This window comes from Platalea leucorodia (assembly GCF_965183815.1).
Source record: "Platalea leucorodia genome assembly, chromosome: 7".
In the NCBI taxonomy this organism is placed as follows: Eukaryota; Metazoa; Chordata; class Aves; order Pelecaniformes; family Threskiornithidae; genus Platalea; species Platalea leucorodia.
Genome location: NC_138829.1, coordinates 57477761 through 57497226, shown reverse-complemented (window position 1 = coordinate 57497226; position 19466 = coordinate 57477761). Strand labels below are relative to the sequence as shown.

General features: G+C 40.6%; 1 protein-coding gene across 1 annotated transcript in view; it reads left to right on the top strand.

Moving 5' to 3' along the window:
- The window catches only part of KCNC1 (potassium voltage-gated channel subfamily C member 1), a gene marked incomplete at both ends in the record, with an annotated part of 113818 nt that overhangs the window by 85445 nt on the left and 8907 nt on the right, over window positions 1–19466 (top strand). Inside the window, one exon of the mRNA XM_082318232.1 lies at window positions 9800–10733. Within this exon, the coding sequence (XP_082174358.1) occupies window positions 9800–10733 (934 nt within the window). The remainder of the gene's footprint in view (window positions 1–9799; window positions 10734–19466) is intronic.

Genomic DNA, 19466 nt, shown 5'->3' with positions numbered 1-19466 from the left:
CAGGCAGGGCATGCTCTTTCTAATGGAGCTGGAGACCACTGAGCACCCTCTGCCTGCTTCATACTTGTAACAATTTCATTCTTCAGGTGCTGGTGCACAGCTGAGGTTGGTGAATCAAACCCCACTGAGGGTGGGGCCCTGAAAGGCTACAGAAATACGTCTCCTGCTCTATGAAAGGCTTCTAGCATCACTCAAAAAGAGGGTTAGAGAGAGGCTGTACTCCTTATAAGCATAAGCATGTGAATTAAGCCACCTTTGGGCAATTCACAATGCAGAAGCTGTAACAAAAAGGGAAAAAAATAGTCTTGCACCCCCACAAAGAGTCCCAGGACTCATGTAGCCTACCGCTAAATTCAAGTCAAAAGAATGCATAAGTTAGCAACTTTAAGAGAGAAAGAGAGAGTGTGTTTGTGTGCATGCATGTATGCATGCAAGAGAATAAAACCTGTCAACCAATAATCTTCGTAGTTTCACATTTCCAAAATCAAAGTGTAAGGCTTGGTCAGAGATACATACCTACCTTCATCTGGCTGCACATGATCCTAACCATAAGCGTGTGTGTGATTTTTTATTCAGTTTGGAAGAAGAAAAATAAAAATTATTTCTAAACCATAGGAAGCCACAGGACTGAGATGATTTTGCAAGTCTTTGGGTTTTCCCAGTTGGATTCTGCCTAGCTGTAGTCAGGAATGCCTCTTTGTCAAGGAACGGCATGAGAAATGCCTTTTCTCTTCCTACAAGGAAGGACTGGCAGCAAGTTAGAGAGGAAGGAAGTGTGATTTTCTCAGGAGGTAAAATAGCATCCAGAAAAAAGGTGGTGAGGTTAGATCCTGAAAATCCTAGTGCATGACACTACCACCAGTCATTGCTACAAAACTCTCCTTTTCAGTTTAGAACAGAAAATGTTCAGAGTCCAAAAAAAGCTACCTACTGCCTAACAGGAAAAGACGGAAAAACCTAGCAAAAATGGGCAATTAAAGTTCCCGGGTTTCATTTGCCATGTGTTAGTTTATGTTCCAGTGTATGAGATGTTACATGACTTTCTCAGTTGCTTTAATTCTAGAGCATTTGACAGAACTGACAGCATAAAAGTGTGTGGCACCATCTGAAAATGAGATTAATAATTATATTGAATTTATGCAGCAAAAGCATGAGCATATGAAAACAGGAGTCTAGGGCTCATGGAACATTTGAATGTTTAGTGGTTGTTAGCTTACAGAAGAAGGAAAACATCTGCAAATTTCTAAATGCTTAGCTGTCTGTGATGGATAGGACGAAAGTGAGCAAGCTTAAAATGTAGCAAAGATGATTTAGGTTAGGCATTAGAAGGAAAAAAAAAAAACTAGCAGATAAAATATGGTGAAGCACTGGGATAAATTTCCTGCAGAATTTCTACAATATTCACCATTGGAGGTCCTTAATAACAGCCAATACAGCTATCTTTCAGGAATGATCAAAGGCGGTGCTTTGGGACAGGGGAATGACATTTGGAGGTCCCTACCAAATGTACATTTCTGCAGTTCCTTGAAGAGACGGAAGACTTACTTTCAACACTTACAGCTCCTTCTGCAGTGTCCCATATACTTAGCTGCAGAACTCTTGGGGCCCTTTTGGATCAGGAATCTATATACGTTAAGATAAGAATTTCCCATTGAGCTGTTGCTGAGCAATATGAAACATTTCTTACTCCCACCACACTGTCTCCATATAGTTCTCACTACCAGCCAGACTAGGGAGCTAGCAAGGGAGCTTGCAAAATAAATTCACATCTCTTCTGTGACAATGTTGCTATTAAATCACAAGATTTAATCTATCCTAGATGAAGATGGAAAACTTGCTTGTGACCTACAAAGAACCATTCCAACCTTTGTCTGGTGACCAGCTGGCTGGCCATGTGGTCACAGAGAAATACTGTACATGCCACACCTCCAGTTCTGATGCAGTCTTGCTTATCCCAGTAACTACCTTGTCAAAGCACATGGCTGCCTGCTAGGACTAACATTTTAGAGATCTGCTTCTAATTTATTTATTGCAATGTCAACACCGAATAACTTAAGCATATTTTCCACAGATGACTGCACATTTTTTTTAACACGCTGTTTCATGTCTGTGTGCCACTAAGCATTCCAAGATTTTTTTGCAAGCTGTCATATATTTTTTTGGTATTACATAACCATTTCATCCATGAGCTGCTAGTGGACTTTTTATCTGACTCTGGAGCAAGCTTTGTCTATCTGCAAGCCTACTTCTTCCATTTGCCTCAGCTAAGAAACATGAATTCGAATAATCTTGTGAGTCAACCAGTATGTTTGCTGATGTGAGCTTCTGTATCGATTGTCTTATCATCTCACTGAAAGAAGACAGACTGCCAAGATAGCAATCTCTCCCTTCACAGAGAAGAGCTTGGTGGTAACATCTGATTGTGCCCTCATATACTTATATCACGCCCACAAAAGCAGAACTGGATTTTTCCCCTTGCAAATAATTTCAGTTTCATAATCATTGCTCAAAGGATCTCAAAACATCTTACATTAGGATTCTTAATGAAATATCACAGAGATTGCTTTTTGACAGAGTCCTAGCTTCTGCTCACTTCCACAGCATTATCTGGTTGCTAGTATCATGTGCCTACATTTAGTCATTTGATCAGTCATACAGATTCAATATTTCTTTCAAAAATTCAGCAGAATTAGTTGCACATTCAAAATGAGTCATTTGTTTGAATCAGGGTCCATATCTCTAAGAAAGCCTGGAAAATCGGTCTTGACAGATAATAAAGTGGTTATAAAGCGAAGTATTTTAAAGCAGCTTTCATTTAACCCATACTTTGGCTGAGCTGCAGCAAAAAGATTTGTCTCTATTGTTAAACATTTTGGTGATACATGGACTAAGTTTTAAATGAAGAGTAGTTACAGTACGGTTTTCAGATTAAACAGAAAATAGACAAAGCTTTGTGATTCAAGTCACAGATAGGCAAATGTTGGAAGCTTCATGCAAGTGTAAGAGTTCTCAGAGATAAACCTCAGGCAGATGAACTACTGTAAAAGAAAGTTGGTACAGTACTTGAAGAGATGCCTTGTGAATGGGAATCACAGGGTTTTATGCAGGTCTAGCAAAAAGCACAGGGCTCTGGGTGTATTTGAATTACTGATGCTTTGTAGAAGACCAGCTCATGGGTTGCCAGCACTGATCTGAAACTCTTCTGAGCCTAGCTTGTTCCTGCAAGATATACAGCGTTTACCAGTTGTAGACTTACTGAAAAATTACTAGACTTGGTTTTTTTTTTTTATTATTCTCCCAGCTTGCTCCCCCACCTCCCTCCCCCTCCAGAAAAACTCCAACCCCAACATACGGGATCTCACTAGAGTCATACCATACTTTTCTGGAAGCCCTACAGCACTAATAGCTCTACCATTTCTCCTTTGGAAACAAAGATGTATGGTGAGAGGGTTCCCATCTCCCATTTCAGTCTTGGCAAGCCCTGGGTTCACCTATGAGAGAAGCAACAAATCTCATGCTGCTCAGAGGCCCTGCTCATACAGACTAAGACAACAACTGCTTCGCTCCTGTGCTTTGTTGGTTCAACAGGACCAGGAGGGTTATGATGTAGTGATTTAAATATTTTTGTCATTAAAACCAAAACTCACCGGAAGAGATCAGTAGAAAGAGAGGTGCCGCTTCTATAGAAAATTTCCTGATGCTTCAACAGATGTAGTTAAAACCAAATGCCATCTTCTTCTGCCTTTCATCCAGAGGTTCAGGGAAGGGTAGAATTTCCTGAATTTCCCTGCAAAAGGATAGGGATTAAGAATCACTTTTTAAATGCTTCTGTTAGCAGTTGCAAAGGGAGAGGCTGGCAAATCTTCTCTGAGTGTGATCTATTTCTTTTCTCCCATTTAGCTTGAGTCAGGATTGTTAAATGATTCTGAGCAGTATCAAAGGAGAAGAGCACCCGTCTGCGGCGTGCAGCCTCTACTAACTCACTCTGAACGTGTGATCTGGAATGAATTATGAATGGTGTGTCGTGTAGACCGCTATTTCCTAGAAAACAAACTCCGAAGTTACTGAAACGTGACTTGCAAAAGCCGTGCTGCTTCCACTGCCACCACCCACTTTTCTCATTGTCTGTGGTCCAAGAGTGGTGTCTCTCTTACCAAAGACTCAGCCAAGGTCTCCCTTCCCAGGGCCCCACTCCAGACATACACTGGGCTGGACACTGGGCAGACATAAATTGGCAGACAGTCCCAAGCCCCAAAGAGTTTACTATCTCAATGAAAAAACAAGTAGACAAAGGATGGTGCAAAAGATGCAGGCGCACATGCTTGAAGACTAAGAATGTGTCAGTGGTGGATGTTGGAAAAGAGCCTCAGTCATCTGATTTCTGTCCTGGTGCTTTCGTCACCAGCCTTCACTGCCCATCTGCATTGAAGCCTGGCAATTCCAGGTGCTGTATCAATGAATTCTAGTGGGTTGCTGGCCTTATTTGTTTAAAACAAAGCATAAAAAAGGTTTCTTATCTCCAAGACCAGAACTATCTCAGAAATGCAAGGTAAAGTGCTGCTGTAAAAACTGATCCCCAGAAGTAAACATCCACACCTGTGTATTTAATACTGCCTGGTCCAATCGTCAGACCTTTTTTCTGAGTGAGCCTAGCCTCCAAATCCTCATGTATTAGAAGGTTTATTTGTGTTTTTAAGGCTGTTGGACTTTTGTTTTCTTTCCGTGCTGAGTGGAAAGATACTGGCACATTAATCATGAGAGGCTAGGTCGGATTCTGTTACCTTGCTCCTTTTACAGCTATGCAAAGCTGATGTGAAACACTACTATTCTGAATTAACTGGCACTTCATATTCACACTGCACTGGCAAAAATGGCTAGGTTAGATACAGGGCAGTGGAGAAGCAGGGAGAAGCAGGCCTTTGAGAGACAGAGACAGATAGGTAGGTAGGTAGATAGATAGATTTAATCAGAGGCAATATAAATTAGATTATTAAATTCTCCACTTACGGGCATGACGTCTTTTAGACTATTTCAAAGTAACCTTATTAAAGTATATCCGCTATTAACAGAAATTATGCAGGAGTGTAATTTCTTCTCTCTCCAGAATGAAGACATTTTAATGTAACTTATATTTTAATCAAAATATCCCCTTTTAAAATCTCCTCTCTGCTGCATCCTATGGCTTCTGCCATTTTGGACAATCTGAGATTTTTCTTTGTTGGTATTAGAGCCAGAAAAAAGCAATGGCAGCAGCATCTCTGGTGAAATAGGAATCATTCACATGTGTCAAAGCAGATAAAAGAGTTTTGATCACTTCAAACACTTTACCTAGGTATTTTCTTTAATTATAGAAAATTTTAGCTGCCATTATGTAACTCAACAGCACGTGACATCACTTCATAAAATCCTCACTCCTTTCCCCCAGCCCATTCAGATCCTAGGAAGAAGAGAAATTCTGTTGTAAAATGTAAGGAGAAAGAAGATTAAGAACCACTAAATAATACAAGAGCAATCCATTGGTTTGATTAGTGTTCAGGCCACTATTAGTGAAATAAAAAGAGATAGCCTTATTTTCAAAGACGTTAGAACATGTAAGAGTCTCATAGTCTACACTAGATTTTACTAGCATTACTCATCTCTGGACTTGACAAGCTATCATGTTAGGCATGATGGCTGATCTCTGTTGGCCTCTGGTGGTGGGCCAGAGAGAGCTCTTTTTTCGACCCCTTTGGCATGAATGAGCTGCTCCCCTTAGAAAAACATACTTGCTGAATTTGGTGCTATTGGGTTTTGCTTGATCTTGCTAGATCTTATATCAGATAATTAACAAAGAAAAACATTCAAAAGAAAAAAGGGGTGGGGAGTAATATAAATTGGTGATCACAAGCATAAATCTATGCCAGTGACACAGTACACATTCATTTGTGGCAAGCTGCTGAATTTCTGCATCCCAAGCAGCTGTAGGTGATAAATCTACCAGAGATGAGTGCCAGTAAATGAATTGTCAGGTCTGATTCTCAGGCATTTCTGCACTTCTTTGGATCAGCCAAGGGACTGGGGAACTGTAATGGGACCTTTATTAAAAGCCTGCTCTCCATTGTCTTCTCCTTTCAGTCTGTCCAGACTTTCTTCTAAAACAAAAACCAAGGGCCTTTCAATATTGAAGCATGGAATGACTAAGGAGCATTTTTACTTCCCAAATACAAAATAGGTTTTAGGATTAGCTAGTAATTCAACAGAGCAAAAAAAAAAAAAATTGAAGAAGAAATACTGGGATTCTTCCTGTCAATACCATTGCTCAGACATGGTTTTAGGAAATCTTGAAAGCAGACCCACACTTCCAAAGGTGCAAAGCATTCAAAAACATGCCCATCCCTGGGAAAGGGTTCTGGATGTTGTTAAATACAGATAGAAGGAAGCAAACACTTCTCATTCATTTAGCAGGTGCTTCCTGCTCTGCTGAACTGGCGACTAAAGGTTCTCAATTCCCCTCTGAAGCCAAGGTGTGCTTGGGATCATGGTGTGTGATGTTCTCTACTGGTAACAGTGCTAGCATGTACCGCTGCAGAGAACTTAAATGTCCTGTCAGAATTGGTTACTTCTTCCCTTTAATACAGCAAAACATCACTTTTCAAGATACTTGCTGTGCAAGGTCAGCCTGAAGGCTGTCCTAAGCAGGAAAAACTCACTCAGGAGAGAGATTCATATACACCAAGAGGAGAATTGCATTTTCAGTCAGCATAAAGAAAGGGGCCTTCTTCACAGACCCCTTAAAATGCAAAATGGTTTTATTCCCCTCTCTGCTTCTTATTTGTGAGTGCTACCTGACTTAACGAAGTGTCAGCATTTCCTTCTGCAGCTTGAATTCTCAGGGCTCTATGACTCTATGGTAAAAATCTGCTCCAGGCTAAAATAGAGCAGGCATGCTGAGGCTACTAGGAACATTTTCCTGAGTTCTTGGTGCAAAATACTTTTTGTTTCTCATTTTACTCATACTCAGACAACTGGGATATTAACCTCTGCTTAATTAAGCTCTGAGTGTTAACAATATCACACACAAACTGGCTTTGACCACTTAAGAGACTCTTCAACTCGTTTTTCAGGGGGACTGTTGATATACAATTTTAATATTAAATAATAAATATTAATATTAAAATGCAACATTAAAATTAATATATTAAATATTAATAGTATTATTAAAATGAAAGCATATAGAACCTCTGCACATTTATCTAGGATTACAAAGCACATGACAAACACCAGCTAGTATTTTTTTAACCTATTTTACAGATGGAGAAACTGTGCATGGAGAAATTTCCCTGTTTAAGAGGAGAATTTCCCTGTTTAACAGGAGAATCTGATAAAAAGATACCCACAGTCCTGCTTCTCAATTTCCCTAACCTCCAGATTGTTTATCTTCCAGACAACTATTTATATTAGACACTGATTTTAGCACATACCAGCACGTATATTAGATCATCACAAAAAAATGCTATGGTAGCCTGAAGCATTTAGGGGAAGGCACTGGGTTTTTTAAAAATCTGTGACAATGGCTAGGTTCTGATCTCTTTGGCAACAAAGTTGGATTTGAAAAGCAGAAGAGCCTGTTTGCTTCTGTATCCTTCCAAGCTTATTTGCTCTTACTGGCCAAACACTGGCACAGGCTGCCCAGAGAGGCTGTGGATCTCCAACCTTGGCGATGTTCAGACCTGGCCTGGGCAAGACCCTGAGCAACCTGGTCCAACTTTGATGTTGTACCAAGCAACTTTCAGAGGGCCCTTCCAACCTAAACAATTCTGTGATTTTATTCTCTGCCAGTTTCTCTGTATTCTATTAAATGGTTCACCTCAAACTGTGACAAATCCTTGCTTTTGACTTTGTTTGCTAATACAGAAGGTCAAGCATAATTCTGCACTAGGTCTACCCAGGAAAGCAGACAGGAGGAACTTCCTGATTGCAGGAGAGCGTTGGTAGCTTGAAGCATAGATTATTTTTAACTGGTCTATTCCTTTGGTAGCAGTTTCTTTTAGATTATTGCACTGCATTTACTGACAACAGACAATTAGAAGAAACTAGTTCTTTTTAACCCCTATTTTGGCTACACTGCTGAAAAAGGGACATTGTGAATAACAGGACACTATTAGAATATTTGAATAATATTTTAATTACCACAGTTGCTCATGCTCATGAAGACAGTGAAATAATATCTTATGTGACGTCTCTTGTCAAGGTGACACACAAGACAAACAGGAAGATTACAGATGTAGGGAGTGAAATGGAAAGAGGTATTACCATTACTGTACCACTCCAGCCCACAAAGAGACTTCTTAGATATAGGCAAACTGCTTAATTGATTAAAGGAAGATTGAGCAGAGGAGTTATGGTTACAAGAGTTGTGAATTTTGGCCTGACTGTACCCCTCAATTATCCTGGAATACAACCAAGAGATCTCCTTTAGGCTGAGGAAAGCCTGAGAAAAGCTGAGTGAGCTGCAGTTGTTCAGCATGGAGAAGAGAAGGCTCTGGGGAGACGTTACTGTGGCCTTTCAGTACTTAAAGGGGGCTTATAAGAAAGATGGGGACAGACTTTTTAGTAGGGCCTGTTGCAATAGGACAAGGGGTAATGGCTTTAAACTGAAAGAGAGTAGATTCAGACTAGGTATACGGAAGAAATGTTTTATGATGAGGTGGTGAAACACTGGAACAGTTTGCCCAGAGAGGTGGTAGATCCCTGGAAACATTCAAGGCCAGGCTGGATGAGGCTCTGAGCAAACTGATGTAGTTGAAGATGTCCCTGCTCATTGCAGGGGGGTTGGACTAGATGACCTTTAAAGGTCCCTTCCAACCCAAACCATTCTATGGTTCTATGAAAAGCAGGAACTGAGGCAGAAGAGGGAAATACTCCCAAGGTAAACACTCATTGACTTTGGGGGCTGCTACCACCTTCACTGTAACTTGATTAACCAAATTGTAATCCAAAACCTTAAAAAATATTCATCTAGTTCTGGTACAAGTCTTACATTGTAATGAGAATCTCTTCAAGAAAACATTGTCTGGTAAAATCCAATAGATCTGTCTCCTTTTGGATCAGCTGACAAGCTTACCTGAAACCTCTTTCTTCCCCTCCCTGTCCCCCACCCCCAAAAGATCTGGAGAAGGGAACTGAGAACAGAGATGTTTACTCTAGGAGAGCTCGGTTTGATATGTGACGGTTCTTCAACCTGTCCCTGGGATTTGGCAAGAAAGTCTGATGATGCCAAGCAGGACTCTGCTCCTTGCTGTAGAGCCCACCTGAGACTGCCACTAGTATTTACTAGCACCTGACTGAGATCTGAAATACCACAACTGTCACTAAGCTGGGAGCAGGAGGCAACCACCATACCACTGACACAATGCTGCAAAAAGACTCTTGCATGACAATTGTCCTAGAAGGTGTGCTCTGTCTTTAAGACCAGGAAGTAACAGAAGACCAAGTTCAGGAAGGTAGAATTTAAATATGTCCTTAACCTTAAATCCCACAGAAAGCTCTAAGATTTAAATGCTTGCTTAAATTTACACTCACGCTAAAATGCTATCTGTATAGGAATGGATGTTAGCACGTACTTATATACTGATCTCCCTCCAAGTTTGAATGTTAGGTTGTCTTCGCAGGTGAGACTTGGCATCTTAAGCCCACAGGAAGAAGGCTTGGCATTATCTTTACTTTTAATACAGCTCTTGTCTCTCCCTGGTGTTTCAGAATCAAAGCGCCTGTACTTGACCTGCTGTTTAACCTTTCTCTCATATCTTTCTTTCCACAGTATGTGGCATTTGCCTCCCTCTTCTTCATTCTGGTCTCCATCACCACCTTCTGCCTCGAGACCCATGAGAGATTTAACCCCATTGTGAACAAGACAGAAACTGAATTCATCGGGAATGACACCCAGGTGCGGCACTACAGGGAAGCAGAGACTGAAGCCTTTCTCACCTACATCGAAGGTGTCTGTGTGGTCTGGTTTACATTTGAGTTCTTGATGAGAGTCACTTTCTGCCCAAACAAGGTGGAATTTATCAAAAACTCTTTGAACATCATTGACTTTGTGGCCATACTGCCTTTCTATCTAGAGGTTGGACTCAGTGGCCTGTCTTCCAAAGCTGCTAAGGATGTCCTGGGCTTCCTCCGCGTAGTCCGTTTCGTGCGAATCCTGCGAATTTTCAAGCTGACCCGCCACTTCGTTGGGTTGCGGGTCTTGGGACACACCCTCCGCGCCAGCACAAACGAATTCTTGCTGCTCATCATATTTTTGGCATTGGGCGTCTTAATCTTTGCCACGATGATCTATTATGCCGAGAGAATAGGTGCTAAACCAAATGACCCTAGTGCCAGTGAACACACACACTTTAAAAATATCCCCATCGGCTTTTGGTGGGCTGTTGTCACCATGACAACCCTGGGCTACGGAGACATGTATCCTCAGACTTGGTCAGGCATGCTGGTGGGGGCCCTCTGTGCTCTCGCTGGTGTGCTGACCATTGCCATGCCTGTCCCTGTCATTGTGAACAATTTCGGAATGTATTACTCCTTAGCTATGGCTAAGCAGAAGCTACCAAAGAAAAAAAAGAAGCATATCCCGAGGCCACCCCAGCTGGGATCCCCCAATTATTGTAAATCTGTCGTAAACTCTCCACACCACAGTACTCAGAGCGACACTTGCCCACTGGCCCAAGAAGAAATTTTAGAAATTAACAGAGCAGGTAGGAAACCTCTTAGAGGAATGTCCATCTGACCGTTAACCTCCATCCCGCGTAGTGATTTAAGATTCAGCCAGACTGCTTTCTTAGAGCAATGGGTAGCACATTTATCCATTCTAGTCCCACCATCACACAGTGAATAATATGTGTGAAGTCTAGGTTGCAGGGACAAATGGTACAGTGGAGGCTGATCAGCAAAACTAAGGATGAGAGCACGCTCTAGGAGCCCAAACTTTGGTCCTGGTTAAGGGCCTACAAGTCTCAAGATATTTTGAAGAGCTGTTACATCTAGTGGAAGAATTTTGAGAGTTCTACAGCTATGTTGCTGGACTGTGTAATGCATCTCAGAGGCTCCTGAGAGCTGAATGCTTCATAGAGCAGAGTAGGAGCCAAGTACTCAGCAATTACAGAGTTTTCTGACAAAACAGGGCTGGAATTTGAAACAGCCAGATGCTTTCTCATTTGTTCCCATTTGGGACCTTTCAGCTGTTTTAAATGGCAGATATTGTACATCTCATTACAGAAACTAGGTGCCTAGTAAGTTGAAGGGAAACTATACCGTCATGCATATTCATGAGACAATCCCGTCTCTTTCTGATGATTAACTGCAAAGTAGAACAACAGCTCAAATTCTTGACACTAATGCAAAATGACTCACTCTGAGACAAGACTAGATGTAAGGATGTTTATTCCATGGCATGCAAATCAATCTATTCTATAATATTCCACTAGAATTTAGCATTTAGAACTATGAAGAGTTTTGAACCACATTTTCTCAAACATGCTCCTTTTGCAAGTATGGGTTGGTGAGTTACAGCTCTTTCAACCTTCTAGCAGCAAAGGCCAACTGGAAAAGGTCTGACTGGTCGTTACTGGCCGGTTTGGCCTAAACAGTGATCGCCTCATAATATGGTATTCTTATTTTTAATTATACTGATTCGTGTTAGCAATAGGCAAAACCAGAGCAAAATTAATCATACTAATTCTACTGGGAGGGGGGAGGGAAACGGAAAAAATACTAGTCACCATGGAATATATTATAGTATCCCATGGCTAGTGGTTAATTATGGGAATATCTCAGTTTTATGAGAATCCTCCTATAGCACATAAAGTTACGGGGCTCCAATTTGATTATTTAAACCCCATAATCTACCTCTACCCATGGAATATCACTACTTATTCTATGGAGTAATTTTGAAGTAGATAACCACATTCAAAACAAAGCCAACTTAATTTTGGCAGATGTTCCAGCCAAGTTGCATAGCAGACATTCTTCAGCCTATTCAGAATATCCCCCTGTGTTGTATTAGATAAAACAGATTGCCAGTCAAGTGATTTTAACTGACATCTAGTCAAAAAGAGATGTTTTGAAAGAGCTAGCATATACCTATGATGGTCTTGTGTTATCATTTTTTTACTTTGAAGAAAATTCTAATTTGTTACTCACTGTGAGTGAGGTATTCTCTCGCCATCTCATAGCCATGCATGTTGATGTCATTGTGAGAGGCACAAAGAAAGTGAGACTTTCCTTTGTGTGTGACTTCACCAATGTCAATGCTAGTTTTGGAGGGGAAGAGCTGGTGAGAACCTTTCTCTTCTTTTCTATTCTCTTCTCTCTTCTTTTCTTATTTCTTTTCCCTTTTGTGCAACTATGTAAAATCCATTCAGAAGGTAAATAGCTTTCATTTTTTTTGTTAAAGGCTATTCCATTGCAACAGGCCAATCACAATTCACGTGACTGATAGACTGTCTCTTTCCTATTGTATCTTTGGCGCATAAGTGTATGGTTTTATCATCCATTCCCCTCAGGTTGCAAATGCTTATCACGACTCATGTCCAAGCAGCAAACTTCCTCATAAGTAGATGTCTTTGTGGCATCACGTTATCAAGAGGGAAAGAGGGCACAAACAATACTGTGTGTCTCCTGCTGTGAGCAATATGCCAACTACCCACTTGTAATGTGCAAGAGATGCCAGACTCTTGAGTACTTTAGCAGTCAGCTATTATTCTTCTCAGAAATCCCTTGCTTTATAAAGTTCCTTCCATTACCTACCCTGGTCCTCTCTGGGAACTAGAGGGCTAAGAACTCTAAGAGTTCAGTGCAATTCCACACTGGTATCCTGAGAATACGTGTAATTTTGGTTCAATGTGGAACTGTTTTGCCACCATCAGTGCTCTAAAATCAGCTGTTACCACAATATCCATGAAGTATTGATAGTAACAGCAACTTATCTATTTCTGCAATAATTAAGAGAGACTATTTTTATATACGTATACAAGCATATATATTTTAAGAAGTAAAAAAGCACACTTATACTTCAGCTAACAAAATGGACTCAGTAACATCGTTGCTGGAGTTCAGTTTCTGATAATTATTATGCACCACTAGCAGCAAAAAATATTGCCTGCATCTCCTAGCTTCCTAATAGGGAAAGATCTATATGTGTGCAAGAGAAAACTAAAAAATAAGTGAGATCAGAACCGAACTGTTAAAACAAGATCTGCATTGCCTTGGATGTTGAGGTTCACTTATGTAATATGAAGCATTCGTAGGCACTGACTTGTTCCTGAAACTATAACCTGCACATTATCTGAAAACAAAGACTTGCAAGCAGTGAATGTTTCCCATACTGTAAAATACTTGGATTGGTTAACAGCACCTAAGTGTAAACAACCAGTTAACATTGTATTAGGAACACAGAATGGGTGCCTAACGTTTCTAAAATAATGCCTGAGTTGTCCAAGATATTTCTTGTAATTTTTAACTGTAAAGCTTCAGTGTGACAGTGTCTAGGTGATATAAGGTCATATGATGTATATCTAACACATTATTCCAAAAAAAGCCTGTTTAGCTGCTCAGGTGTAAAGGACATCACATGAAGTTATTAATTCCATATGTTATGAGTGGTGGAATGATTAAACACTTCACAAAACAGTGATGAGTATGAAATAGTTCCACATATGACTGACTCTCCATAGCCTTCTCATGCACTGAGTCAGCAGTTCACAGCTGTTCTCGGTCCATACACACAGGGCCAACGGGGCTCTATGAGAGCTCTGCGCAGCCACGGCCCAGTGCCTCCTCTCAGGCTAAGGAGTGCTTTCCTGGCACGGACATGCGAACAGCAGAACTTTGCCCACAGGCTGCACAGCTGCTGCCAATGATGCTATGGTCATTTGCAGGCAAAGTGAAGATGGTTTGAATTTAAATTCTGGTATGTTTGAATTAAATTTTTAAATTGTCCCCAACACTCTCAGCAGCTCAGTCCTGGGCTAATCTACACCTGGCAGGAGGGTATCTTTAAATAACAGCACTTGATTTTAATTTTATATAAAGAATGTCAGTTTGACTCTACCATGCCTCCCCTTTCTGCAGCAACCCTTCCTGCTCTCCATCCCATCCAATCCCGTCAATGGGTGGCTGGGAAAGCAGCAGAAGGGGAGGAAAGGCACTTCAGAGTAGAGGATGGCAGAGCTACTGCTGCAGGCAGGCCTTCACCAGCAGCATTAAGAAAGTAGAGATTTCCTTTATACAAAAAAATCTTCTTCAAGACAGTTTCTGATGCCCGTAAATTCTCAAGATACTGCTTATATAGTGCCTGGAGGAACTGGGCCTGATACAAAAGGAGCAGATCTCACCTGACCAATTTGACTAAAACTCCTTGACTCAAGGATATCTCAGACTATAGAGGACCAGGTGTCCCCTCACTTAAAATATACACACCAAGGTCTAGCATCACCGTGTCAAACTATTAACTCTCTTATGTTGCAGTGTTGTTTACAGGCCCCATTCAAGATCAGGGCTTCATTTTGCCATTGTTGTATATGTGACAACCACTATATTACAATCAAATACCCAACAGGCTAAGTAGACAGCAAAGAGAAAACGGAAGTAATCTCCAGTATTTTCATTTGACACAGGGCTTGATTTAATTGAGCAAGATCACTTGAAAGGTCTGTGGCAAAGCCACTAGTTGAACATAACGAAATAAGCATCAGTCAACCATAGTCTGCCGTGCTGCAGTGTCTTTTATCTAAAGGCTTCTGAGTATTCCAAACAGTCAGTATCATAACAGAAGCAAAATAGAAAAAAAAAAGCAAAGCAAAATTTGCTTCAAACAGAAGCAAACCAGAAAAAGCCAGTTTTAACCACTTAAACCTAGCTGATTTCTGTCCCAAACCACACACTGTCCTACAGGTATAAGTTCTCTCAGTACACATAGTGAAATATTTTAAGGTGAAAGTTTATAAGAAAACCTCAAAACATGCAAAACAAATCTTGAAAGGTCTCAGTTTCATTTTGAAAGTGTTACTCAGCTCTTCAGTCCCTCTTTTCTGTGAGCTGTATGCTTACCTGAAGGATAGGTTGACTGCATGGTTAAATCATAAAGTTGCCATAAGATGAAGCAGTGAATGTCATCTTCCAACACTGTAAAAGAAATTTAGAATATGAATAGAATTCATAACTTCATTTGATGTCTACAGTACTGTCTGGTGCCACAGAGCAATGGTCTTAAGAATGCATCCATAATACATAAGCACAGGTGATTGGTTATTTTGGGTTTGTTCAGAGATCTGCCCCAATCTTTTATTGTTCTCATATATGTATTTACAACACCAGCACACACTGTGTTTATATTGACTTTAATATGGCCAAAAAAAGTACTTCTCACCTCTCTGATCCCCTCTGCATGCAGCTTCACTTAAGCTATACTCCAAGGATATCGTATCTTCATACAAATGTATTGTGCAGCCTTTTTCACAGTGTACTGATGGCAAAATTCTCTACTCATTGCATAGCTGTAAAATATGGAAGAAATATTACTAGAATTCAGGCTCCTAAGAGGAGAGGGAAAATGTCTGTCATTACTAATACAGTCTTTAGCTTCAGAAAAACTTCTGTGGTTGTTTTACTTACCTGCCTAAAAAAACATTTTCCATAACCCACTCCTCAACTATCCCTATGTCTGAATAGTTAAAGCAATCCAAGTCTATCACTGACAGAGGGGAACTACATAGTTATAGTGACTCCAGTGTCGTCCATGGTCAGGTGAACTGGAGCAAGCTGTGACATTAGGAACCTATTATTTCAATGCAATTTCCTGAGCGAGAGCTGATCTCCTTTTAAAGAAATAATGTGGAATTACCCATTTCAGCTTTACCATTCATGCTTTCTGAAGGAGCTGCTCTTTTCTCAGGCCTTCATTTTTCATCCCTTCTGTCACCATAACCTAAATAACTTGCGTTCCTTGTGCAACACACCGGTTCTAACATCAGAAGTGTGCTGAGCACTGTAATTCTAGTGCCAATGCTCGGTGGGAGCTGGGGACTCTTGGCAGTTCTTGTCACAGGCCCATTATGCTGCCTAACATTTCACTGTAGTTTGGGAACTTCAGTGGCTTTTATGGGTAGCAAAGCATTGTTAAAGCCGTGGGTATGTAGTCACTGTGGTGGTCCTTCTATCCACTGGGAAGCAAATTCTCTGATCAAATGCCTTTGAACATTAAAAAAAAAAAAATTATCTAATTTTAGTGTCATAAAACCTTTGACCCTCTCTGTAAGATGGACAGTAGACAGCAATGTAACGGCAAAGAGTTTAGGCCTGTTTCAGCTCAAAAGACTTTGATGTTTAAATGTGTTGGACATAAAAAATACTAAAAAGGCAGTGGAAAAGGTAATAAGGAGATGGTTTTTCTTTCCTCCTTCTACTTAGCCTTCCTAGCTTTTAAAAATCCAAAATTCTTCACTCCAAAATAGCAAATGAGGTAATGATTGCATCTTAATGTCACTGAAGATGGAGTCCTCTGGATCTAATGTAGAAACTGTAACAGCTCAAAGTAAAAGGAATAACGCTCAGTTCTTCTCATCTAACTTAAGATGCATTTGCCTGAGGTCCACCTTATATTGGAAGAAGAGTCAGGCAGTCTCGGAGAGTAATTCACTCATTTGTGATCTGAACTGCCCTCTGGAGGTTGCTTTCTCCATAAGTGATCTCAGGTGACTGCAGCTCTAACTTAAGATCCTCAGTTAAGTGCCTACAGTTAGATGGAAGCAATTTGGATCTATTCCTTGGCCCCTGCCCCATGTGGCATTTCTGCAATCTCACAGCTGTGGGTCACAAGCAAAGCAGAATTTATAACTAATATAATGTAATACTTTGTTGTACAATTATTCATCTATCATTCCCTGTAGAGACACAACCGGTGGGTGTCACTTGTACTACGGTGCTTGTTTACTTTAGAATTTGAGTAAAAAATAACATTCTCTATACCAAGTCATTTGAAAACAAAATGGAGGAGCTATGAATTTAAACACAGCACTTTGGGTTTCCTGCTTTTCTCTGGCACTATGCGAGACACTAAAAAAAAAAAAAAAAAAAAAAAATCTCCCCACATAGCCCCCTGTGGTCTGGCCACAGCCAGGGATGAGTGTGTGTAGGAGCAGGGCTGCACTAAGATGAAAAACAATCGCAGAACTAAATAATAAATCTTAGGACTTTTCATGCCTTAATAACTTAATGAGCACGAGGCACTTTTAGTGACGGGAAAACACAGATACAAGCACTCCAGCCAAGTAAGGCCAACCTGTGCCAATCCTCCAGCACAAGGCAGACGTAAATATGGTAAATCCTTTTCCTCAAGCACCTGCCTGCCACTGCAGCTCCCATGCCATCCAGTGCAGAATGCATTCCTGGGACACAAAAGAGGTACTCTTGGCATCTCTCCCTTCTGCTGGACTGAGTATGACTGGTGTTTGCAGGACAGATACAACAAAAGGCACCTCTGTGCAAGAAGTATCTCTCTGCTGCAGTAGAACTAGATAGACGGGATGACTTACCCATTACTACAAAAGGCCAGGGACAAAAGGGTCTAGGGTGTGAGGTCCCAGTTCTGTGCCCAGTCCACTTGCTTATATCCCTCTTAATCTGTACTTGCTGGAAATTTTCTCCAAGCCTTTTGGCCACTTGCTTGTCTGTTTATAAGCACAAAGCTGAAATAACAAGCAATACCATTTCTGCTGTCATTGTTCTTTGTATTCATCCATGCTCCATGTCTCAGACACCTTCCATACTGTACAGATCATCATACTGTATTCCTCAGAGCAGTAATATAAGATTGTAGCATGACTCACCTGACTGCATTTTCCTGCAACCTCTACCTGACCTGTCAACGACCACTGCGCTCTACAGAATATGGTGTTAGTGAGACTCTCAGAAGTCCAGGATGGGTATAAGTGAAACACCAGAAGTGTCAGGATAAAACTAGGAAGGATCTCCCAGAGCTCTTTGCAATACAGCACTTCAGGAGCAACAGTTCTCAGCACTGCATTAAGCACATATCCAATAATACCTCTAATAGCAAGATGCACTGGATCTACTTAACCAGAGCTCCTGTATTTCCTCTAGCAGTACCAATAGGTAGGCAGCCAACATACTGTCACCTCACTTCAAGAAGTAGTACCTCTCAAAGGTGATATTCTCTGGGAGTGACGTTACTATGTTGGCCAGTTAGTACTGGGAGAGGCAGTCACCACCGTCACTGGAGTGCCTTTACTGGGGGACACGGCTTCCTGGAGGGACCCAGGTCAACACGGTGGTGAGTAAATGTTGAAGAGGTAGGTTGGGTCGGAAGGATTCTGCATATTCATGTAGCATACTAAATTCTGCTCTCGTGCCAGTGTGAAGTCCATCAGTGCGATATCTACTCAGAAGAGCTTCATAGCAACTTTCAAAATATGCAGTAATATAAAAATCAGGAAACTTTAATAAAGATACCTAGAACTAATAAAGATTTGTATTTTAATGGCCTTAGAATACTGGGGTAACTAAAACTGAGTTGTTATATAGGAATCTTAATTCTTTTACATGTTCTTCACATTTTCTCTCTCTTTTTCTCTTTCTCTCTTTCGCTCTGTTTGTTAACATTTACTTGTTATTACTGTACGTTGCTTGCAACTTGTGTATGTTACAGACTGTCACATTTTATTCTGTGAAGTTTTTCTCCAATTCCCATCAACCTGAGCTCCATGTTGGGCAGCCGAGGAGATTACAATACAGTTCTTTAATGCAAAAGAACAAGGAATGTCACAGACTATAGGTAACTTCACTGAGGTTGTGACACAAAACCTGATGCGAGGTATTAATGCAAAGAGTAAGTACTCGGTATGACAACAGAACTACTGAGTTAAATTACCTTCTTTTTTTTCAGATAGTCTGCATGGGAAAAAATAATTTTCCTTACTCTCCAGCAGAAAAAATTCCCAAACCTACCAATTTAGGATTTTTTTCACTGCCATTTTGAAAACCAGTGATGCCCATGCTGACACATCATTACTCATTTTCAAAGGTTTAAACCCATATTTTCTATGCTGTTCCTCTCTATGCTATACTTCCTTCCATACTCTTCAAGCTGTAATTTCATAATTTCATCATCCTTTGTCTGTGGTTTAATATATCTTCTCCATAATTCTTTTTCTAATTTAATATAGTTACATCCCTTTCACTCTAAGGACCTGATTTAACAACAAAAATGAGCCCCTACCCATGGGATCCACGTTTCTTAATCCTGCATGAGGCTCTGGAGCCCATAAAAATTGATTTCAGGTCTGGCACAGAAGCATAATTGTTGTTTTGCTGAATCAGGTCCTAAGCAAAGTATTTTGTTTACAATCTCCCCCAGTTACCCCCAAACACTACTTTGAAAGAATGATAAAAAATAGCTGATAGACATTTCTGAT